Below are 24,022 nucleotides of genomic sequence, written 5' to 3'. Positions count from 1 at the left end.
GCACGGGCCAACAGGTACATGAGTCACCATCATCATTGGGGAAATGCAAATCACAACCACAATGTGAGATATCCCGATGCTTGTCAGAATGGCCGTCATCAGGAAGGCGAGAGAGAGCAAGCGTTGGCCAGGAGGTGAAGGAGAGGGACCCCTCGTGCACTTCTTTGGGAATAGAAATTGGTGCAGCCACTGTGGAGGATGATAAGAAGGTTCCTCAGAGAAATTAAAAATAGAAATACCCTATGATCCAGCAATTCCACTCCTGGGTATTTACCCAAAGAAAATGAAAACACTGATTGGAAAAGATATCTGCACACCCATGTTCACGGCAGCAGGATTTGCAAGAGCCAAGGCTTGGGAACAACCCAAGTGCCCATCGACAGACGAGTGGATAAAGAAGATGTGGTAGAGATATGCAATGGAATATTATTTATCCATCTGAAAGAATGAAGTCTTGCCATTGGTGACACCATGGATGGACCCTGATAAATAAGTCAGACAAAGACAAATACTGAAGGATCTCACTTAGATGTGGAATCAGAAGGAAACAAAACCAAGCTCATAGATAACAGAGAACAGGCTGCTGGTTGCCAGAGGGGGGTGGGGGGGGTGAGGTGAAATGGGTGGAAGGGAGACAGAAGGTACAGACTTCTAGTTTATTTTATGACTAGCTTATTTATAACATAAAGAAGTCCTGGGGATGTAATGTGTAATGGTGGCTGTAGTTAAGAACACTGTATTGCGTATTTGAAAGTTGCTAAGAGAGTAGGTCTTAAGTGTTTTCATCACAGGAAAACGAATTCCGTAACCATGATAGATGTTAACTCGACTTCTGTGATCATTTTGCAATAATATATACAGATACCAAATCGTTACACCCGAAACGAATATGCTATGTCCATTATATTTCCTTTTAAAAACCAAAGGATTTTTGTAGACCTCAGTCTCCAGGCCCCCTCCCCTCCCAGGGGGTCAGTGGGTGGGGCTGGAGGTTCTAACTTTTTAATCCAGGTTCTGGTTCTGGGTGGGGTGACCGTGACCGGCCCCATCCCGAGGCTCTGTAGGGGCCCCACCCTTAGTCACTTATTAGCATAAACTCAGGTGAGCTAGAAAGGGGCTCCTTATGAATAACAAAAGACACTCCTATCACTTGGGAAATTCCAAGGGTTTTAGGTGCTCTCTGCCAGGAACTGGGGACAAAGAACAAATATATTACTTATTATACATACCACACCTTCCCTCTGCTCTGCTGTACTAGCTTCATCCTGAGGGTGCTTCCCGTTCCTTTGCACAACGTGCCTGCTATTTGTAACAGAGGCCGCATGCTTTCTTGTTCAAGTCGTGAAATAGAAGCCCTTTTCTTCCCTTGGATGGGCCTAAGTAGGTCAGGTGTCCGACCTTGGGGGAATGTCATGTGCTGATGAGTGAAAGGCCAGGTTCATGATCTAATAACTGGGGCGGGGGATGGGTATCACCATAATTGGCTTAGATTAATCAGAGCCCACACCGCCAGCTGAGGGTAGGCTCAGCTTCTCCTGAATCTCAGTAGGTCCTGGGAGGGAGGTGTCGCACTTGAACAATGTCCAGTTCTATTAGTGGGGAGGAATGGGGGCATGGGATCCAGGTAAGCCACCAGCAGTGTCTCCCTGAGAATCAAACACATAAAAAAAGGTGCCACCCTTGACCGCCTTCTGTGTTTGACTCAGGAACCTCTCCCAACCTCTCTTTTTATCAAAATCTTATCAATGATGGAGTCAACCTATTACCTTTAAAAGGTTCTGTAGGAGGGACCACCGTGGGAGAATGTGTTCTCTTGGTCCCCCACCCCCCACCCCCACTGCTCTGCAGTTGAAGGCCTGAAACCCAATCAGGAGCCTCGCAGCCCAGACCCCAGTTCTCCAATTGCGCAAAATCAGGGGCTGCGCTGGGTCAGAGTTTCCCCCGTGGGAGCTCTTGGCCCTTAGGGCCCCTGCAGATATTTTTCCTTTGTTTCTACTAACGTATAAATACATATAGAAGAAATGCACATATTATAAAAGCACGGCTCAATATATTTTCACAAACTTAACACACCCAGTGGACCAGCACCAAGATCAAGAAATAGAGCATGACCAGCATCTGACAAGCCCCTTGCTTACCCCTTTCTAGTTCTTCCCAAGTTCTTTCCGCAAACACTTCTAACACCATAGTTTTGCCCATTTTTTTAAAACTTTATATAAATGGAATTATGCTACATACTACATACTATAACATGTAGTTGTGGTTTGTTTAGTCTCATAGCTGCATAGTAATCGACCCACCGAAGTATTTTGTGAACATAAAGAAGCTTAATGAACATTGTACAGTTCCCTGTAATCAGCAGGACAAATGAATGAGCATGCCAGATCTCTTTGCTTTTGCTTAGGATGATAGCAACTAACCAGTGTGTTAACCCTGATTATCACATACCAGTGTGTATAGGAAAAGCTAGGAAAAGGAATTTATTTATTTATTTATTTATTTATTTATTTATTTATTTATTTTAGAGACAGAGAGAGAGAGAGTGTGCAGAGGGAGAGGCAGAAGGAGAGGGAGAGACAGTCTTAAGCAGACTCTCCGCTAAGCACAGAGCCCAACGCGGGGCTGGATCTCATGACCCTGAGATCGTGACCTGAGCCGAAACCAAGAGTTGGACGCATAACTGACTGTGCCACCCAGGCGCCCCGAAAATGAATGAGTGATTATACAATGTATACGGTCTTTTCGGTAGACAAAATCTTTCAAAATGGGAATCACAAAGCAAAGTAAAAATGGAAGTCTTTTGTGGTAGAAATATCGGGGCCCTTACGGATCCATCAGTCAATTTGCATTCATTTATCAAGTCTGCATCATGCCTGGTATTCAGTCTCTAATTTGGAGTCCTTCCTCCCAACCAATTGGTTGGGTCTCAGCATCCAATCACAAGTGTGTGAGGATGGCAGAACCTTAGACCTTATCTTCTCCAGCAATTTCTAAATTAAATGATGATAGAGTTCCTTGAAAGAGTTTTTAAGTGACTTTTTTTTTCCTCCTAAGCAAAAAGAAGAAAAGAGAAACTCTTTCTACCACACTGTGCCAACTAACTGCAAGTGATCCCCCAGAATATATCCTCCCAGACCGGAGTGTGCAAATCCATATGTGAATGTATTTCTAAAATGGAATTATTTTGTATCTATCTTTTCACAATTTTCATTTTTAAAAATAGGTTCTACTGTCTAGAGAAGTTCTCAATTCCCAGTAACGTGAGGGGGAAAGTGTAGTTTTCACATTCCCCCGTCCCCATACACCCGCTGTTGCCCCCGCTGTGGGGGTTACAACTGGTGCACCCGCACCAACACATCATTATCGCCCAGAGTCTGTGGTTTACATCAAGGCTCCTTGTTGGTGCTGGACATTCTGTGGGTTTAGACAAATGTATGATGACATGTGTCCACCATTATGGTATCACACAGAGTAGTTTCACTGCCCTACAAATCCTCTGTGCTCCTGCCTATTCATCCCTCCCTCCTGCTAACCCCTGTCAACCACTGAATTTTTGGTGTTTTTTTTTTTTTTTAAGATTTTATTTATTTATTTGACAGAGAGAGACACAGCGAGAGAGGGAACACAAGCAGGGGGAGTGGGAGAGGGAGGAGCAGGCTTCTGGCCGAGTAGGGAGCCCAATGCAGGGCTCGATCCCAGGACCCTGGGATCATGACCCGAGCTGAAGGCAGATGCCCAACAACTAAGCCACCCAGGCACCCCTCAACCACTGAACTTTTTACTGCCTCCATAGTCTTGCCTTTTCCAGAATGTCCTATAGTTGGAATCATAGAGCAGGGAGTCTTTAAAATTATCTTCTTTCACTTAGTGACTTTCACTTTTCATTAACAATGTGTTGAGCATGTGTTTCTATGTCAATAAATATTCTTCTAAAGCATTGTTAATTACTGTCTAATATTTCACTGTGTGCTATATATTAACTTCTCTCTTGCTTTCAAGGTGTACATTTTTCCCTGGTGTTTTGTTGTTGTTGTTTTTGCTACTAAAAATAGTGTTGCAGAGGACAGCCTTGTGGGTACATCTTTGCACACAACTTACTTATGTCCTTAGGAGAAACTCCTAGATTTGGCGTTGCTCCTACGAATGTCTTGCTCATTTCAAGTCTTTTCATATGTGTGGCTAAATCGCCCTCCAAAAAGGTTGTACCAATTAATTTTTCCAACCAGGAGGGTATGTAGGGTATTTCCTCCACACTTTTGCCAACTTGGAATATTATTGAGATTTTTTAATCTTTGCTAACTTAATAGAGGAAAAATGATGTTTATTTTAATCTATATTTATTTGGGTATTAAAGTTTTGTGGTTTTCCATAAAGCATATTGGCCATTTGTCTTCTTTTACAAATTGCTTTTTTAATATCATTTTCCATTTTTTTCTATTGGGATGAGCATCTTTATAGTTTAGATTTTTTAAAAGTGTTTCTCTCCTAAAGGTAGTAACTGCTTATAAAGGCCCCCTTTTTAGTGTCATAAATTTTTCATCAATGTGCCCACCTGATGCCTGTTCTACTTTTAAAACAACAAATAAATTGAATGATAATAAGAACCCATATTTATGGAGTACTTATTGTACGCCAGGTGTTATGCTGTGTAAAACAGCCTTATGAGATAGGTTCTGCCCTCAGTCCCATTGGACAGATGGGGAAACTGAGGTAGGAGTGGTTAATTTTCTCAAGGTTACATCGCTTGTAAGTGGCTGTGCTGGTATCATTTAATTAACCAAAGGCATGTTGACATTCGGCTTCTATGAATTCAGTAACATTTTAAAATAAATGTATCATTTGTTCATCCTAAAAATATCTACATACATTTACAAATCTGTCTTACATGTAAATTAAAGGCATATAATTTATTCTGTCTATAGGCAGTGCTTGCTGGGCATTTAATTCAACAACTCCCTGTAGTCATTCTATGCTCTTCCTCCATTACCCCCGTGGTTTACTGTTAAGAACGGTGTTGGACCTTTTATTCTTCAAGAAGGGGAGACTGAGGCTCAGGGCGAGGCAGGAAGCAACTTGGCACGAGGTCACCTAAAAAACTTCCGGCACAGCCGGGACTGACACCCAGAGCTTGGGATACCCAGCCTGGGTCCCTGTGTGACTTGGGCCAGCCCTCTAATCTCCTGTCCCTTGGTTATCAGAGGGAACAACACAGGATGCCGTGCTGGTACCGGAGCGGGCCCGTCACATTCTCAGGGTGCCAGCCGCGAGGGAAACCAAGTGGGCACGGATTCCCAGTCCTCAGGCCACATCGGCTGCCGGGCATTCCAGGACCCTGGCACCCCGCCAAGGGTGAAAACAGAGCTGCTGCCTCCTGAGTTGCATTCTGCCCCCTCCTCTTGGGTTTGCATCTCATTGCTGGGTTTGCAACATGCCTAATCTCTGCGTGTGCAGACTCAGAGGAGCCAGTTGAGAGGGAGCATTGCCAACGGCTTGGAGCCTCCATGAGGCCTGCTGACCACCCCTCCCCCAAGCCCCTCAGCGGGCGAACAGGTCCAGAGCAGACTCCAGAAACAGCTGCTGGAGCTTCAGCTGGCTCAGGCTCTACGGTGCCCGCTGAGATGGACCCAATGAAGGACACTAGTCTGGGGTGTTCTCTCTCCCTCTCTTCCCAAATGGAAGTCCTGCCACATCCCACCCCACCCCCACAGCCTTCAGTACAGACGCAGAAGGGAGTTGTAAAGCCCATCAGTCATGCAAGTGAGGCTGGGTTCTGGTTCACCAGGCAGCTGGACTCTTCCAAGAATGGAGAGAACTTAACTGTGCAGTCAATAAGTAAGTATCAAATACTGAGTACTCTGAAACCCATTGTATTTCCCTTTTTGCTCTAGCTGCCAGGAAGCTCAGAACTGAACAGGCGGCTAGATCACTAGCCGTCTTACAACAGATTCTTGGTATAATTGGCATAAATCTCTCTCCATGAAATCTCTGTTGAATATTATGTGTTTGTGTTTCAAGTCATCACGATTCTTTCACGTGATGAAGGTAGAATGTAAATGAAAAATAAGACATGAAAGGAAATGGCCGGTAGACATCTCTACTTTGAGATATAAATTAATGCTTTTCTCAGAGAGGATGGTTTTCTGTTTAAGACTTAGAAAAGTGGCTGCACGTCTCTTTTCCTCGCTCTCCCTCCCTTCTCTCCCTCTTCCCCTCCATCCTTTATTCTCTACTTCTTTTCCCTCCTTCCCTTCCTCTTTTTGTGTCCCCCCCTCCAGGAACCTCCCCCCCCCCCGGCCGCATCTTCTTCTTGCTCACTCCTTGCCTCTGGGCGGCCAGCTTAATACTGATATCCTTTACAGACCTGCAGCACTGGCTCTTGCCAAGACCTCGCCCCAGCCTTTACCTCATTTATTCTTCCCGGGGATTACCTGGCAATTATGACGATTTCCACTTTACCAAGGAAGACACGAAGGCCTGGCGAGTTTAAGTGATGTGCGCATGCTCACAGCATACACTCTATGACTTCCTATCACGTTCAGGTCCAGGACTCATGAGTCTAACCCATCACACTCTCTGCTGCACCTCACTGCCTCTCAAAGCCAGCCTCACCCACCGGGCCACCCACCGGGCAACCCACCGGCCAAGATCACTGAGAGCACCCCGAACAGAAGAGGATTCAAAACAATAACCCACCCACCCTGTCTTCCCTTCTGAGATCTCTTTAAGAGTTGAGATTCTCAGTGGGGCCAGCAGGACCTATTAAAGGGGGTGGTGAATTGCGACATGGGTCATTTGGTCATTCATTTGGTTGAGAATGCCCTATGTGCTAGGCAAAGCTGAGACTAGGGTGAGGCAAGAAGGCAGCTAAGGTGCCAAATTCAAGGACACGTTCATTTTCAGGTGCCATTCCTGCAAGTGCAGGACCTGAGAGGGGGTGTCTCCTTAAAGCTTACGCCCTGGCAGGTTGCTTGTCTTTCACTACTTCTGCCCTGGTACCAGGCACCTGGCTATTCAGTGGTGAGCAAAAGTGCCTGCCCTCATGGAACTTATCATCTATTATGGGAAACAGGTATTGATCAAATAATCATGCTAACAAAAGACCGTTCTAAGGGTGACAAGTGCCATGAGGAAAGGGACATGGGGCTGGAGAGGGTATTATGGTGGGGGTGGAGTGGGGAACGACAGTGAAGGCTGAAGGATCCGTAGTTTTTCAGGTGTGCTCCGAGTAGAGGACACAACAAGTTCACAGGTGCCATGGCAGGGTGGATGTGGCATTGGGGGGCAGGGGGAGGGCGTGCTGGTGAAGGATGGAGGGTCCAGAGCAGGAGAAATGCAAAATGGTCCAAGCAGTCTGTTTCTAATAAAGTGCCAGAGTCTGCAAATGATTGACTAAAAAAAACCAAATCCAATCCAATGAAGAGAATTCAGAGCCACCCGTTAATGAGGTCACTCATACCCACCTTCCTGATCAGCTTTCTTCATGTGCAGATATGCAAGAGACTGTGCCTAACCCCCTCCAAACTCATCTTCATCCATTTCCATATGGCAGTGTCTGTGATAGAATCTAACGTTGGCCACATTTTGCAGATGAACAAATGGGAGCATAGAGAAAAGCTGGATAACCCACTGTCTCAGTCGGCTCAGGCTGCCATAACAAAATGCCATAGATGGGGTGGCCTAAACAAGATTTATTTTTCACAGTTTCGGAGGCTGGAAGTCCAAGAAAAAGGTGCAAGCCAATTTGGTTCCTGGGGAGGAACCAGGTTGCTGGTTCTCTTCCTGGTTTCCACACTGATGCTCTCTCGTCCTCACCTGGTGGAGAGAGAGAAAGCACACTGCTATGTTGTCTCTTCCTTTTGGATTAAGGCTCCACCCTTATGACCTCATTTAACCTTTATCACCTCCTCACAGGCCCTGTCTCCAAATATAGTCACATTAGGGGTTAGTACATCAACATATGAATTGGGGTGGGAGAGCACACAAACTTTCAGTCCCTAACACCTGCCAGGGCTCACACAGCCAATCACTGGGATTTGAACACAGGCAGTGCCCCTTTGGGGACCTAGGCCTCTAACCACCAGACTTAACTACCTCAGGATGTGTTGTATGTGAATGCTGCCCATCTGAGAGAGAAGTGCTCCTCAGGGAAGAAGTGTTCAGTGATCCTTTACAAATCCAAAGGACCTTGTCCCCACCTGGCCTGATCCCACCCGAGGGTGATCCTGGTGATCCTTCTGGAAGAAGTTGGGCTGAGAGTGTGGCATGGAGGTGAACCAGACCTGAAACATAATGCATGAATCTGGGGGTTCTCCTGTTTCCAGTTTACTCAGAGCAGGCCCCAGGCTCCAGTCTAGATTCCATCAGGAATGGACTGCGTGACCTTGGGGGAGTCCCTCGACATCTTCCTGCCCTACGTTCCTGCCTCGGTGACCTCAACCCCTGTTCCCTGACCAGTGGCCCGCTGGGGGCCATTCCGTGGGCCAGGAGGTCGGTGCCCCCTCCCCCCCCCACCTCTGCAGGCGCCCGGTCCCCACCCTGGACCGCGCAGGTGGGGAAGGGGCGACAATGCGGCGCGCCCGGCGGGCAGGGATCGGTGGTGTCGCCCCGTTCGCCACAGGCCCCGCCGCAGCCACGGCGAGTCCGCTGCGGCCGCAGGGAGGGAGCGCGGGGGGCCGCCCGCGCACGTCGCCTACCCGCTCCGCACGCCCGCCCGCTCCGGGCCCGGCCCCCTCATCCCCCGCTGTCCCCGCCACCCCAGACGCCCGCCCGGCGCCCCCCGGCCCTCGGGGTGGGGGCTGGACTCCCCCCCGGGTGGGCCCCCGGCCGCCGCCCCTCCCGGGCGCCCGTTCCCTCCCGCTCCCCGCGCGTCCCCCTCCCGGCCGCCAGCCAACTGCGTGCCCCCGGGGCCGGCAAGAAGCCACATGCCCCCGCAAGGAATGCCGGGCCTGGCGGGCGGGGGGCGGCGCTGGGCAGGGCCGGGCCGGGCAGGGCAGGGAGCTCCCCGCCGGGAAGGTTGGTGAGAGGGAGAGAGCGGCCCGCGCCCTCCCCGGCCCCCCGCGCCACCCCTGCGCCCGGCCGCGGGACCTCACACTTTCCCCGCCGGACACGCGAGCGGGACGCCCCGCGGAGCTGCGGGGGCGGGGGGGGGCGGGGCGGCTCGGCCCGCCCGGGCAGCCCCCGCCCCCCTCCGCGCGCCCCCCCTTACCCCCCCCTCGGCCCCGCCGGCTCGGAGGAGGGGGCAGGCCGTCGTGTTTCCCCGCACCCCTCCCAGCCGCCGCCGGCTTTGGGGCCCCGGTGGGGAGCAGGGGGCTGATTAGCCGAGGAGCAGGGGTGTGGCCAGCGGGGCCCCGGGTAGTGAGTCACACACGCTGCTCGCCCAGTCCCGGGCCGCGAGCGCGGTCCCAGCCAGAGCCGCGCGCCACCCTGGCCCGAAGAGTGTCCCCGGGCTTGGCATGAGGACCCCGGGGTGCCGAGGGAGGGGCTGAAGCCTGGCGCAGTGGTGGAGGAGGGCGGTAAGCGGCGGCCTGGGGAGGCTCCCCTAGACAGAGCGGGTGGGGTTTGGAGTCAAGGCTGGCCCACCGGCCCGCACCAGGACCCCCAGGCCCCGCCTGTACCTGCCCTGAGCTGGCAAAGCGGGCCTGGCTGCATTCCCTGGCAGCCTCTGGGTGAGGGGGCTGTGCGACGCGGCGCTGAGGGGCCCATTTCATCCGCCAGTCCCCCTTGGCCCCAGCTGGACTTGAGTCGTCCCTCCCCTGCTCCCCATTGCAGACTCTTGTGCGGAGACTCCTGTGGATTCCTCATATCCTTTGCTCTTGGGGTCCAGGCTGTGCTATCCAGTCTTACCCCTGGCCTGAGCTGCCCGTCGGCCTCTGACCCCGTGGGGCTGGTGGCTCCAGTCGTCCCCAGGACCAGCCCAGGATAGAAATGGCATTTCCTCTTGGCCGGGCTACAGCTGTTTTTGTTGTCTCTGTTCTCAAGCGCTTCCTCTGGGGATGGCAGGGAGGGTAACCAGACTCCACGGGACCCCCGCTTGCCCTCTCTGACACTCACCCTTCTTCCCCTGTCTCTTTGATCCTCTTCCTGTGCTGGACCCGCCTTCGCGTCCCCAGGACAGAATGACTGACAACATGAAGGAGTGCCTGGCGCAGACCAAGGCGGCCGTGGGGGATATGGTGACCGTGGTGAAGACCGAGGTCTGCTCACCACTCCGAGACCAGGAGTATGGCCAGCCCTGGTGAGGCCCTTGTGTGGGGGCAGGAGAGGGAGAAGTGGGGAATCTCGGGGCTGGGTTGGTTGGACGCCCTGGGGAGAGTTCCCACTCCTGGCCCACCATCCTTCACCCGCTCTGGGCAGCTCCTGGGAGCAGACATGAGCGAGCGCAGGCTCTAGAAGACTAGAAGAACCCACACAGTGGCCCTAGAAGGCCTAGGCCCAGGTCTCAGAACTCCTACCTCTTCACCATCCCCTGCACTGAGCAGGCAGCCCAGCTGGGACTCCTCCACCCGCCCTGCATCCCCGAGTCCCTGTGGCCTCCTGGCCAGGTCCTCGGCTTCTCTGTCCACCAGCCTCCCACTCTCTGATGGCTTCTTTGCTTCCTTTCCTGGCCCCTGGCCTGGCCAGCTCTAGGAGACCAGACCCCTCAACCATGGAAATGGAGCCCAAGAAACTGAAGGGAAAGCGTGAGCTCATCATGCCCAAAAGCTTCCAGCAAGTGGACTTCTGGTGTAAGTGGAGCCTGGGGCTGTTCCTGGCTTTCTCCTACCTTCACCCCTTCACCCTGCTCCCACCCCCCGACCCCCACCCCACCTCTGCTTAGGGAATTTGCAGCCTAAGACTAATGATAGGCACTCGCCTATGATGTATCAGACACGGGTCCAGGCTTCTGTTAACCCTCACCCTGAACCACTGAGGTGGCTCTTAATTGGTCCCATCTTCCAGGTGAGGATAGTGGGGCTTGGTGGGGGCTAAGGACCCTGCCTCGGGTTCCACCGACCTCAGATGCACACAGTTGCAGTTCCAACCCAGACCCATCTGACTCCAAAGCTGCGCTGTAAACTTAAAACAAAGGGAGCTTCTGGTCTCCTCTGCATTGGCAGGCCTGTCCGTTGAGCCCCCAGGGAGGGTAATGGGTTTTTATCACTGAAGACTCAGGGGCCTGTGGCTGGCTGGGGTGGAGCCAGGGCCGGGACTCGTGGGTCCCACGCAGTGGGCTTTTCACTGCTCGATGCCATCCTCAGGGTGGGCCTCCCTGGAGCCCCTCAGCCTCCGCCGTGGGCGTCCTGCCTCCCTGCAGCAACTGAGGCTCTCTCGCTCTTTCCGTCCCTTCAGTCTGCGAGTCCTGCCAGGAGTACTTTGTGGATGAGTGCCCGAACCACGGTCCCCCAGTGTTTGTGTCCGACACGCCAGTGCCCGTGGGCATCCCAGACAGGGCTGCCCTCACCATCCCGCAGGGCATGGAGGTGGTCAAGGAAGCCAGTGGGGAGAATGACGTGCGATGCATAAATGAGGTCATCCCCAAGGGCCACATCTTCGGCCCCTATGAGGGGCAGATCTCCACCCAGGACAAATCAGCTGGCTGCTTCTCCTGGCTGGTGAGTGTTCCCTGGCCTGCGCCGCGGGAGAGGGTGCTAGCTAGTGTGGAAGGAAACCAGCAGGGGGAGCCATACGCTGGCCCAGCCTGGCCCCGAGAGCTTTTCTGCCATCACTCCGGGATGCTGGGATGACAGATCTCGCTATCCCCTTGCCCTGGCTGAGTGGCTTGCCACCCTGGGTGGCTGAGGGCCATGCTGAGGGGCCCATCCGGCTGGGGTTGGCAGAATCAGTGGTGGGGCTCTAGGGAGCCCATGGCCGGCCAGCCAGGAAGAACTCAGGGCGATTTCCCCGTGAATGTTAGTGTGTGTGTGTGTGTGTGTGTGTGTGTGTGTGTGTGTGTGTCTGTCTGTCTGTCTGGCGGGCCATTCTGTGGCATTTACAAAGGGTTGACCCGGGCCCTCCTCTGGAGTGGGTGACTTGGGTCTGGGGGCTGTGGGAATGCAGAACATGGCATTTAGCCCAAAGAGCGGTGGTGCCGGCTGCTGGGCTGGGTGCCGGAGAACACGGCCCCTGCTCTCAGGGAGTGGACGGTCTGGTGGGGAGAACAGGTACTGGACAGGTACGCACACATGTGATCATTGCCACAGAAGTGGGGAGGACAGGACACTCTAGGAGTAGAGGGAGATGGTGGTGTTTGTTGTGCTCGGGGATCTGGGGCCTGGAGCCCAAGTTCATTATGTCAGCCTGCTTTGCTCTTTACTATCAGACGTGACCTTCGATGAATCATTTAACTTCTCTGTGCCTGTTCTGTAACAGAATTATCATAGTTGATGGTGGAGACGAAGTAGGTCAATACTATGAAGTTTTTAGATCCGCGCCTGCCTTTGGGAAGCATGCGGTGAATATCAGCTATTATAATTGTTGTCGTTGGCCTACTTGAGGGGCTTGGGCAGGATTTCCTTCAGCTCGAGACTTGAGGAATGAGTAGCAGCTGGGGGACGGGGCATGGAAAAATGCTGTAGGCACACAGAGCAGCTGAGCGAGAGAAACTCCAACAGGTCCGGTGTGGTGCTAGCAACGAGCCCGACAGTCAGTGTGGTGAGAAATCAGCAGAGAAGGAGGCAGGGGCAGATCGCACGACGTTTCATAAGTCAGGGTAAGTGCGTGCTTCTCCTGCGGGCCAGGGGAAGCCACTGAAGCAGGCCAGGCAGAAGCCTTGCAGAATGGGGAGGTTAGGTTGCAGAATGGAGAACTGGGATGGGTAGGAGGCCTGGGCGGGGGGCTCAGGTCAGAAAAGATGCTGGTTTCAACTCGGGTGCTAGAGGCAGGCACATTTGCAAGAGACTTAGGAAGGAGAATCTCTGAGCTTTATTAATGGATGGGATGTGGAAGTGAGAAAGAGGGTTTGTAAAGATCTGAAGAGGAAGGATTGTTAGGGATGACTCTCGACTCTAGGGAGTCAAGCTTGAACAGAGATGGAAGAAGGTGGGGCCAGTAGAGAAGGTTGGGCTAGGGACTAAGAAGATCATTCATTAGTCATTAATTAAACCCTTCTTGTGGGGCTTTTTTGTGCTAAGCATTGAACTGGCCTTGGAGATAGAGGGGCCAGATCAGACATCAGTCCTGCCCTCATAGAGCTTATTGTGGGGAAGCTGGAATGAATCAAAGAATAAGATAAACAAATGTAAAATCATGACTCAGGTGATGAAGAGACAGTGAGGCTAGGAGAAAAGGGAACAACCAGAGGAATTGATGTGGCCAGAGGTCAGGGAAGGCTTCCTGATGGTGGAGCTGTGATTGAGGGGAGAAAATGCCCACCAGATGGGCAAAACAGCATGTGCAAAGGCCCTGTGGCAGGAGAGAAGATGGCACGTTTGCATAACTGGAAGAAGGTAATCGTGCCTGGAGTGCAGCCAACACAGGGGCTGGGAGGGGGAGACAGAAGCTTGGATATATAGAGCCCAGTAGACCAAACTGGGACTTTTGCTCTTTAAGAACAATGAGAAGTTTCGTTTATGTTTTGAAAGGGTGACTTTGGCTGCAGCCTGGCGAACAGATCAGGGGTGGGGGCATTGGTGGAGAATGGATACCCATAGCCCAGTTAGAGGGCTGGTGGTTCTCTACATCGGTGACAGTGGAGGCTTGAGCTAGGGTGCGGTGGCGACATGGAGACAGGGGAACTGGTTTGTGACCTCTTTCAGACATGAGCAAGAGTGATCTCTGGAAACAGATTGATCGGCCTAGGTAAGGCAGAGGGAATTGGCCAGAACAAGTCCTTCAGTGTTCTGCTCTCAGCAGGTCAGGAAGTCATCTCTGAGAAGTGGAATGCAGGGTGGGGCCTGGGTAGAGGGCAAGATCCCCATCCTGGTTTTGGACTCACTGAGTTGGGGGTGACGGCAAGGTCCCCAGTGGCTCTGTCAACTAGGCAGTTAGCTACATGGGTGCTGTAGCTTAGAGAGGTGGTTTGGAGGTGTCACTGCCTGAGTCACCTGTGCACAGGTGTCCCTGGGGCTGGGGGGTGTGGAGGGCAGCCCCCAGGGAGAACAAGTTAACAAGAGGTGGAGAGGGCCTGGGGTGAGCTTTGAGGAACGTCAACGGTTAGCGGTCCAGGAGGGGAGCGTGATCCTGCAAGGGTGACAGGAATTGCAGCCTGAGAGGTGGGGAGGCCAGAACAGCCAAGAAGAGGAGGGCTCAGAAGTGTCTGTCAGATTTAATGCCGGGGAAGTCACCGGCCACCTTAGCAAGAACTGTTCCTGTCAGACAGTGGTTCTCGACCTGGGGCCCTTGGCTCTCCCCCCTTCCGCCCCCGAGGTTTGGTACCGTCTGGAGACGTTTTTTGCCGTCGCAACTTGGGATGGGGATCCGCTACTGGCATCTAGAAGGCAGAGGCCGGGGATGCTGCTAAACCTTTCATAATGCACGGGACAGCCTCATACAACAAAGAATGGTCTGGCCTCGGTGGCCGATGGTGCCGTGGTGAAGCCCTTCGAGAAAGTGGCCAGATGGGAACGCTCTTAGAACCCGGGTGACCAGTAGAGCCGGGGAGATCAGTGGAGGAGAGACAGGAGTTGGGAGGGGATGGCTGCAGGCAGACATGGGGGGCAGGGAGCTTTGTTCAGAGAAAGACATTAACATCCTTGAAAAACCTGGTGAGGGGGTCCTCCTGGAGGGCTAATTGAATCTAGAGGAGCGATGGGGCGTGGTGGACAAGCTGTTCTATCACCGAGAAGGTTCAGATGGAGACGTTGCCTACGGAAGGGAGGTGGGTCAACATCTTTTCTGTCACTGGAGGGATATCCTAGAGGTTCGGAACAGATGGAGGGAGGGAAGAATTGTAGGGCCTAATCATGACCCCCCCCGAGGATGGCCACGTTCTAACCCCTGGATCCCATGCATATGTCCTCGTCGCTGGCCAGAGGGACTCTCGGGAAGGGATTACATTAAGGCTCTTGAGATAGGGAGATTATCTTGGATTATCAGGGTGGGCTCCGTGGAATTACAAGCATTTTTATAAGAGGGAGGCAAGAGAGTCAGACTCAGAAAAGATGGGAAGAGGTTATCCCACTGGCCTTGAAGATAGAAGAGGGAGCCAGGAGCCAGGGAATGCAGGCAGCCTCTAGGAGCTAGAAAAGGCAAGGAAGTAGAATCTTGCCGCTAGCCTCCAGAAGGAACTCAGCCCTGCCGACACCTTGATTTTTAGGACTCCTGACCTCCGGAACTGTGAGATAATAAATGGGCGATGTTGAAACCACGGTGTTGTGGCAGTTTGTTAAGAAGTGATAGGAAGTGAATGCAGTGTGCTTGCGTGTCTTGGGGGGGGGGGGCATCTGCTAACACATGCGGAGAGGTGGAGAGAGCTGGCTTGAGCCAGGGGAGCGGTGCAGGTGAGTTCAGGTGGGGTGAGCGAGCTGCAGGTGCCCGTGCCCATGAGACACGCAGGTGGTCTGTCCAGGGGCACGCTGGCGCATGCTGGTCAGCCGAGGACAGGTGTCTGGGCGTAAGGGACACAAAGCACATGAATGGATGCAGCTGAGGCCCTGGGAAGGGATGGGCGATGGGGGCCTGGAGGCAGAGAAGTAGGAGGGACTGAGGGCTGCTGGGCTTGCGCAGGGCACGGGGCTCTGTGTCCTGGCCACGGGCAGTTTTGAGATGAAAGCCATGCTGCTGGGGATGGAGGTGTGAATGGGAGGTGAGGAGAGAGCCAGCAAGGGTGGATGGCTTGTTGTAGAAGTCTGGCTGCTGTGAGCAATGATTCTAGGTCAGCTGTGTGCCACGTTCCTCCTGCAACAGCCCTGCAGGTGAAGGTTGCTGGCCTTCTGGTTCTGATGAGGGAACCCAGGACTGAAGAGGGTAAGCACGTGATCCCCACCTCCCGCGGCTGACACACGGTAGACCGTGGCTTCTCCACGATGCCAGGCTTTAAGGATGGGAGGCGAGGTGGCCTGTTGCCAACCAAGTAACGCCGAGGCAGGGTGTCAGTCCCTGGTGGTTGTAGTACTTGTACAAGGCTGTGGGGCCAGGGAGGAGGGGAGTGGATTTTGACTGGGCAGATTGAAGATGGGTCTTGAAGGATGGGTAGAAGTTCAGCAGAGGCGAAAATCTAGGGCTGTGCTCCCTCCCCTGCCCACAAGAACCTACACCTTGGGACAGCCCAGCTGGGCAAACTTAGGGTCTTGAAAGCAGGCAGCTTGCCCGGGTTTGCGGGCCCGGCATGGGGCTGGGGTCTGGGGAAAAGGGAGAGGGGGAATCCCTGGAGTTTGCAGCCTGGTCACAGACCAGCTCTACCGGTCGAGAGTGGGCATGGCCTGCATATCAGGGCCCAGGGGCCAGCCCTGTTGCTCCGTTGGAGGTTCCTTCCTAGGGCCTTGGAGCTGTGAGCTGTGACATGTGGATGGGTGCGGGGACGGAGTGGCTGGAGGTGGCGGGACCATGTGGAGGCTCTGACCTTTGTGATCCAGAGAGGTAAGAGACGTTCAAGGCCCTGAGAGAACAGACGTGCAAAATGGCTCAAGAAAGCAGGGCGTGTGTGTGTGTGTGTGTGTGTGTGTGTGTGTGTGTGTGCGCGCGCACGCGCGCGCATGCATGCGTGTGTCCTCAGTCAGGGTTTCAGGTGGGGAAAAGCAGGAATGAGGTTGGTTGAACGGAGGGAAGGGGGGAAAGGTGGGGTGAACTGCAGCACTGATTTTGGACCACGATCTGGAAGCATCGTATCCCCAGTAAACTGGATTCATTTGTCAAATCCTCTCTCAGAGCCATACTCGATGTCCTTTCTTGACCTTCTGCTTGCCTTCGAAAGCTCTGGCCTTCATCCAGCACAACACGTTTCCTTCTACAGCGCCTCAGTGTGTACACTCTACTCCAGTAGAAATAACGGTGGCGCTAAGGATGAGCACCTGTTCCGGTTTCTTGAGCACTTACGATGTTGCTGGGTCTGTGCTCAGCACTTGACAGCATGATCTCATTTGATGCCCCCGTGAAGTTAGATATTATTCTACCCATTGTACCGCTGGGAAAACTGAGGCCTGGAGAGGGAAGTCATTCTGCACAAAGCTAAACACCTAACGAGTAGCTTGAGCTGGGGTTGCAACCCAGCAGTCTCGACTCCAGAACCCACCCTCTCGTTCTGCCTCCTGGGCCTTCTCCTCCTTCCTTCCTTATCTCCCCTGTGCCTCCCTGCTGGCCTCGGTTGACTTTATTCTACTCATCCTTTCTGCCCAGCACTGGTTCCCTCTCTTTCTCCCCTCAACCCAGAGGAAAGCTGGTCCCACGGGCCAGGGCCTGCATTTAGATGGACCCGGTGTCCATGTCTGCTTCACATCTCTCCACGGCCTGGCCGCCTCTGCCGGGGTTTTGCCCTCACCTCTGGCTGCTTAGAAAAGAAATGTCCCCTTCCTCTGCCTTCTCATCTCATTGGGAATGATAAATCCCAGAAATCCTTGCCAGGGTTGCCAGGCCACCCTCAGCCACCGGCAGCCAGCGACGATGCTGCAGGCCTGAGGTGTTTGGGAGGGCAGGCAGCTGTGTGGTTTGGTGACGGGAGGAGGAAAGAGGAAGCCAGCACAGGGTGTCTATTTACATTTCTCGTTTAGACTCAGTCTTGTTCCAGAAGGGATTTAGGGTAGCCTAGCAGGACACATAAAATAGAACATCATAGCATATTAAAACTTGGAGAGACAGAAGAAAGAAAAGCAAGGGCGGAGACCCTAAGACGAGCCAGGAATGAGGCTAAAAATGCAGACCATAATGACCCATGTATGTGCTTTTAGCTATAGGGGGTCCAAATCTGGCAGCCTCTGGGGAAAAGGCAAGCCTGGTCAGCTCCCAGTGCCAGAAGTGTCCATGTCGCAAAAAGTCCCTAGTTAGCGCCTGGGGAGTCTGCCCTTCTGGGCACTGACACTGGACGGGAGATTTCCCGGGGGTCCTTATAATGTGGACGCCGTGTGGTGGCATTGTTCACCTGCTGTTGGTCAGCCCCTCCACCTGCGAGACTCCTCCTGTTCTGGGGGAAGCCGAGGTGAAGTGGTATTTCCAGCGTTTCTCATTTCAAGTTCCATTGTAAAATGGAGATTTATTTTGGGAAGCTTGAAATTGGACGTGCCGAAGCTCGTGACACAGCTTCCAGGACAGAGGGACAGGGAGAGAGGGAAGTAGAGGCAGACCCTTGCAATGTTGTGAGATGTCAGCGGGAGCAGGCAGGTGTCACCGAGTTGGGGAGAGCGCAGAGAAGGCAAGAATAACAGGCTAGTCCGGGATGAATAACGGGCTTGTCCAGGAAGAAAAGAAGGAACATTTGAGACAGGGTGGCTTGTGTGTGTGTTTGTGTATGTATGAGCAGATACTTTCCATGCTTGTTTGCTCATTTCTATTAACTCTTTATTTTAAAACTTCAGACTCTGTGGAAAAGTTATCAGGATAGTATAATAAACACCCACACACCCTGCCCCTAATTTACCCATTGCTAACATTTTAGAACAGTTGCTTGAATCTCTCTATATATATACCGACAGGCGTGTGCACACACACACACACACACACACACATTCTTTTTTGTTTTGTTCTGTTTTGTGTTCTGAGCTGCTTGAGAGATGGTTATAGACGTCAGGCTTTATGGGCCACGCGCTGTCCGTCACCACTACACCACGCTGCTGTTGCAGGGCAAAAGCCACCAGAGACAGTACGGGAATAAATGAGTGCGGCTGCGTTCCAATAAAACTTTATTTGTGAAAGCCAGATGTGAACATCACATAATTTCAAATGCAATTCACATTTCATCTACATTTCATACATAAAATCATATAAATGAAATTAATATGAAAAAACGTTTTTGTAATCATTAAAAAAATGCCAACCCCAGCTGTATAAAAGCAGGTAGGGGGCTGCATTTGAACTGCAAGCAGTAGTTTGCTGACCCCTGCCTATGTCCCCATAATAGAATTATTTTATGCAGGAAAGTTAACCGTGAATATGATACTGTCTCAACTGCAATCCATATTCACATCTTCCCAGTGGCCCTGGGGAAGTGGCCTTTACAGTCTGTCCCCCATCCAGGACCCACTCAAGCATCGCACGCTGTGTTTAATTGTCATGTCTCATTAGTCTCCTTTATTCTAGAACAGCTCCCCTGCGTCGTTTTTTTCTCTCTCAGGATATTGACTCTTTGGAGAAGTCCTGGGCAGTTGTTTGCAGAACGTTGCACAGTTTAGATTTGCCTGATTGTTTCCTCTTGATAGATTCAGATTGTAGCTTTTTGGCACGAAGGATGTTGTGTCTTTCTCCCTGTAGATAGCAGGAAGCATGTGAGGTCAGTTTGTCTTATCTTTTACCCAGTGGTTTTAGCATTACTGTTGATGATTCTTGCCTGCATCATCAATTATTATTCATAGTTTAAAATGACTTACATTCGGAGCGCCTGGGTGGCTCAGTTGGTTAAGCGACTGCCTTCGGCTCGGGTCATGATCTCAGGGTCTTGGGATCGAGCCCCGCATCGGGCTCCCTGCTCCGTGGGAAGCCTGCTTCTCCCTCTCCCACTCCCCCTGCTTGTGTTCCCTCTCTCGCTGTCTCTCTCTGTCAAATAAATAAATAAAATCTTTAAAAAATAAATAAATAAAATAAAATGACTTACATTCTACATTTACTACATGATGTCCTTCTGCCAAAAAAAAAAAAAAGAAAGAAAAAGGTGCTCAACATTCTTCTTCACCCCATCCCTCATTTTTAAAGTTATTTTTAGCATCAGGATGGACTCTTGAATCTTTTTTTTTCTTCTGTGTGTTCTACTCCATTCTTGTCATTATTCATTCTGACGTTTAAATTGCCCTAGATTTGGCCAGCAGGAGCCCATTCAGACTGGCTCCTTGTCATTATTTTCATACTTCTCTTACTTTCTGGTACAAAAAGATGTTCTAGCCATCTCTCCCAGGAGCCCTAATTTGCTTTAGTGGAAATGGTGTGCAGAACTTAATATCCCTGGGCACTAAGTGTGTGCATGGCTACTGGGGTCTCCTTGCTTCTAGGCCTGAACTAGGTTTTGAGGGATGAGTTGCAGCAGGGAGCACGGGTGATGTTGAGGGGGGAAAGGTGATAGGGGATAGCGGAAGTACAGAGTATGCTTAGAAGGAAGAGTGGAAGATGATGCTAGAAAAGAGTTGCTTTTCTCATGTTCTAAGATGTGATGGATCCTTAAAACACTATCAATTCAATATCAGCTTTTCCAGGAATAAAAGTATGTACATCAATCTTAAGATTCCTCTTAAGATCAGAAGCATTAAATGGGCTTGCCTTGTATAACTGTTTGACAAATGCTGGTTGTTTGGTTATGAATCACAAACCGAGCCAAAGATTCCCTGCAAATATGTACTATGCTGGTGAACCAATTTTGGCTGGAACTGTCGTTCTCAAAATCTATAATTTTGGAATAGAAGAGCATGAAAAACTCTTCAGAATTGGCCCAGTATTTCCAGTGTGAAGGAGCTCCTAACTTGACCTTCACTGTTCCTTGTCTTCTCAGCACTTCTGTGGTGGCGTTTCTCCCCTGTGTCATATTGAGGTGACTTTTTAAGTACATGAATGACCATAGTCACTATGCTGTATGTTGCATAGCCAGGGCTTACTTATTTCACTTTGATCATCTTCACTCCCCACCCTCTGCCTCTGGCAACCACCAATCTCTTCTCCATATCTAGGAGTTCAGCTTTTGGTGTTTTTCTTTTTTAGAGTCCACATATAAGTGAGATCATACGGTGTTTGTCTTTGTACTTATTTGACTTAGCATCATGCAGTGAAGGTCCGTCCGTGTCATTGCAAGTGGCAAGATCTCATTCTTTTTCACGGATGAATACTACTCCATTGTATATCTCTACTACATCTTCTCCAACCCTTTATCTTTCCGTGGGACACCTGGCTTGTCTCCACATCTTGGCTGTTGTAAATAACTCTGCAGTGAACGGGGGGTGCACGTAACTTTTCACTTTAAGTGTTTTTCTTTTTTTTTTTTTTTAAAGATTTTATTTATTCATTTGAGACAGAGAGATACAGAGAGAGACAGAGCATGAGCAGGGGAGAGGCAGAGGGAAAGAGAGAAGCAGGCTCGCAGCCGAGCAGGGAGCCCAATGTGGGGCTCGATCCCAGGACCCTGGGTTCATGACCTGAGCCGAAGGCAGACGCCCAACCATCTGAGCCACCCAGGCGCTCCTGTTTCTTTCTGATAAATATACCCAGACGTGGAATTGCTGGATCACATGGTAGTTCTATTTTTAAGTTTTTGAGGAACCCCCCCATGCTATTTTCCGTGGTGGCTGCGTCCATGTACATTCCCAGAGCCGCGCTCAGGAGCTCCCTTCGCTCCACATCCCCCTGGCCGGCACTTGATCTCCCTTGTTGCCTTGATGTTAGCCGTTCTGAAAGGCCTGAGCGGATAGCTCATGGTGGTTTTGATCTGCATTTCCCTCATGGCCAGTGAAGTTGAGCACCTTTTCCTATATCTGTTGGTCAGGTGACTTTTAATGTTCTGGGCGGCGGGGGGCGGGGTGGGGGTGGCGGGGGGCGGTGTCCCAGTGTTACATTAATCTCATGTCAATGTTACTTGAAAAGGTATAAGCGCAGGTGTACGTGAAACATTTCTTCTGGCTCTTAAACAGCTACAACTCCCAAGGCCAACTTACAAGTACAAAACGAACAGAAGGAGACCAACCAACTTAATTCAAACGAATGAAATCAGTATAATGTGTCGGATGATGTTTCACTGGAACAAAATTGCTGTTTATCGGGTGACCCCTGTATTTTCTCTGTCTCTGTTTGAAACACTGGGGAATCTTTTAGTGCACCTGTTTCCTACCCTTTTCTTTGCCAGAAGGCACCCTGTGCTTATTAAGTGTGCGTTTGCTCTTCTTTCTCTGGCTCACGGCAGATAGCAGTAAGTGGTGTTTTTCTGGTCAGCTGTGCCGTCTAGAAATGCCTCCAAATTCGGTGGCATCGAACTGGGGTTGCACACTTTCTGTGTAAAGGGCCAGATTGTAAATATTTTAGGCTCCGTGGACCCTACATGTCCTCCTCAGTTCTGCCCTTGTAGCGGGAGAATAGTCGGGTGTGGTGTGTTCTAGTAAAACTGTTTATGGATGCCAAAATTTGAATTCCATATACCTTTCACAAGGTGAAATATTCTTCCCTTGGTTTATTTCCAGCCACTGAGAAACACACAAACCGTTCTTCGCTGGTAGGCCATCCAACACAGGTGGTGGCTGGATTCCCTTGCAGGCCATAGTTTGCTGACCCGCGGCACAGAACTGCAGTCTGGCATGCTTGCTCATGTATGTGCTGGCCCATCTGCAGTTCCTCAGTTAGCCTGGAGTGTCTGCTGGTGGCCCGTGGGGGGCTGATTTCGCTGGGTGAGGCTGGGCCGCTGGGCCACAAGCCACGGAGCGAGCTTGTCGCCTCACTGTGGAGCCAGGTCTGCTCCATGTTCTGGGCCCAGGCTGAAGGAGCAGGGGCTCCCTGGGGAAGCTCTTCTCCCGGTCAAGGCAGAGGCCCCAGATGCAAGCCCACCCTCACAAGCACATTTCCAGTCTTTGCTTGCTTGGTGTGTCCTAACATCCTATTGGCCAGGTAAGTCACAAGGCTGAAGCCAAGGTCAAGGAGAAGAAGTACTGGCCACCTGTAAGAGAGAGCCCAGTGCAGAATCACATGACCAAGGCCCATGGGAGGGTTGGGAATCGGGGCCAAGAATTCAGTCAACCAGAGGTGCCAACCAAGTTACAAGCCCAGTACTCTTTGGGACGGAAATCTCCTCGTGATTCCCGTGTATTAATTTTTTTAATGAAAACATTGAATTAAAAATTTTTAGAGCAAGCTTTTGGATCTTGAGAACATATCCAAAAACCCTCGTTTTGAGAGACACTAATTTCTAGTGAACTTCCTGGCTTTAAGAATAGGGGACTTGGGGTCTTCTGGTGTTCGAAAATTCCTTTAGGATGGGTCTTGTTGGAGCCCGATTCAGCAGCCTTAAACCCCCGGGGAGTCCTCAGCAAAAGCTAGTGAGGCTTGGCCGACAGCAATACCTCTAACAGCCACCAAATTGTTGCTGTTCGTTGGGCACTAAAGGATCTGTGTGCCGTAGCTCTGTATCCTCACAACCATACCAGCGGACGGGTACCTCTCCCTCTTTGTCCAGATGGGGAAACTGGGGCTTCAAGGGCCAGATTACTCGTCCAAGGCTGTGCCACTAATCCTGGGGTCAGGACTTCTAACCAAAGCTCCAGCTCCTCATCTCCAACCCCATATGCGAATGCCCACATACCATCCCCTTGGGTCTTCCCACTCACACGGAAACTCCTGTTTCTCTAGGGAGTACTTTTCGAGCAGATAGTATAACGTGGTTTCGTTCTCCTTGTCTGATGAATATTGGGCAGATTTCTCTTTTTTTTTTTTTTAAAGATTTTACTTATTTATTTGAGAGAGTGAGCAAGCAAGCTCGAGTGGGGGGAGGAACAGAGAGAGAGGGAGACAAGCAGACTCCCTGCTGAGCGCCCAGTCTGACTTGGGGCTCCATCCCAGGGCTCTGAGTTCATGACCCGAGCCGAAAATCAAGAGTCGGACGTTTAACCGACTGAGCCACCCAGGTGCCCCTTGGCAGATTTCTTAAAACCACTTTATTGTGATATAGTCACATACAACACATTTCACCCCTTTGAAGTGTGTGATTGAGTGTGTTTAGTTTATTCCCCGCTGTATGCAGCCACCACCCACCGTCAGTGGTAGGACACTCTCATCACCTCAGGAAGAAACTCTATCTTTAGATGTCACCCGACCTTGCCCCCTCCCCCCTCTCCCTTCCAGCCCTCAGGAACCACTGATTTACTCTGTCTCTGGAGATTTCCCTGTTCAGATCCTAGGGGATCAGTGAATTCATATGAATGAGTACGTGGCCCTTTGTGACGGGCTTCTTGCACTTAGCTTGATGTTTTCCAGGTGCACCCATGCTGGGGCAGGTTAGCAC

The 24,022-nt window shown here is 51.4% G+C and overlaps 1 protein-coding gene across 2 annotated transcripts in view; it reads left to right on the top strand.

Moving 5' to 3' along the window:
• PRDM11 (PR/SET domain 11) overlaps positions 1 to 24,022 on the top strand; it is a 78,835-nt gene that overhangs the window by 22,026 nt on the left and 32,787 nt on the right. The window contains exons 2-4 of one of the 2 annotated variants that reach the window (XM_088017668.1): positions 10,110 to 10,234; positions 10,621 to 10,724; positions 11,329 to 11,591. In XM_088017668.1, coding sequence (XP_087873794.1) covers positions 10,116 to 10,234; positions 10,621 to 10,724; positions 11,329 to 11,591 — 486 coding nt within the window. In that variant the 5' untranslated portion in view covers positions 10,110 to 10,115. Of the gene's footprint in view, positions 1 to 10,090; positions 10,235 to 10,620; positions 10,725 to 11,328; positions 11,592 to 24,022 lie in introns of those variants that run through there. The other variant, XM_028111345.2, reaches the window with a different exon arrangement.

This window comes from Eumetopias jubatus, unplaced genomic scaffold (genome assembly GCF_037043125.1).
Source record: "Eumetopias jubatus isolate StellerSeaLion01/CBP00866 unplaced genomic scaffold, mEumJub1_p1.0 scaffold_13, whole genome shotgun sequence".
NCBI classification, from domain to species: Eukaryota; Metazoa; Chordata; class Mammalia; order Carnivora; family Otariidae; genus Eumetopias; species Eumetopias jubatus.
The sequence above is the reverse complement of the archived record's forward strand: the minus strand, read 5'-3'. Positions and strand labels throughout refer to the sequence as shown.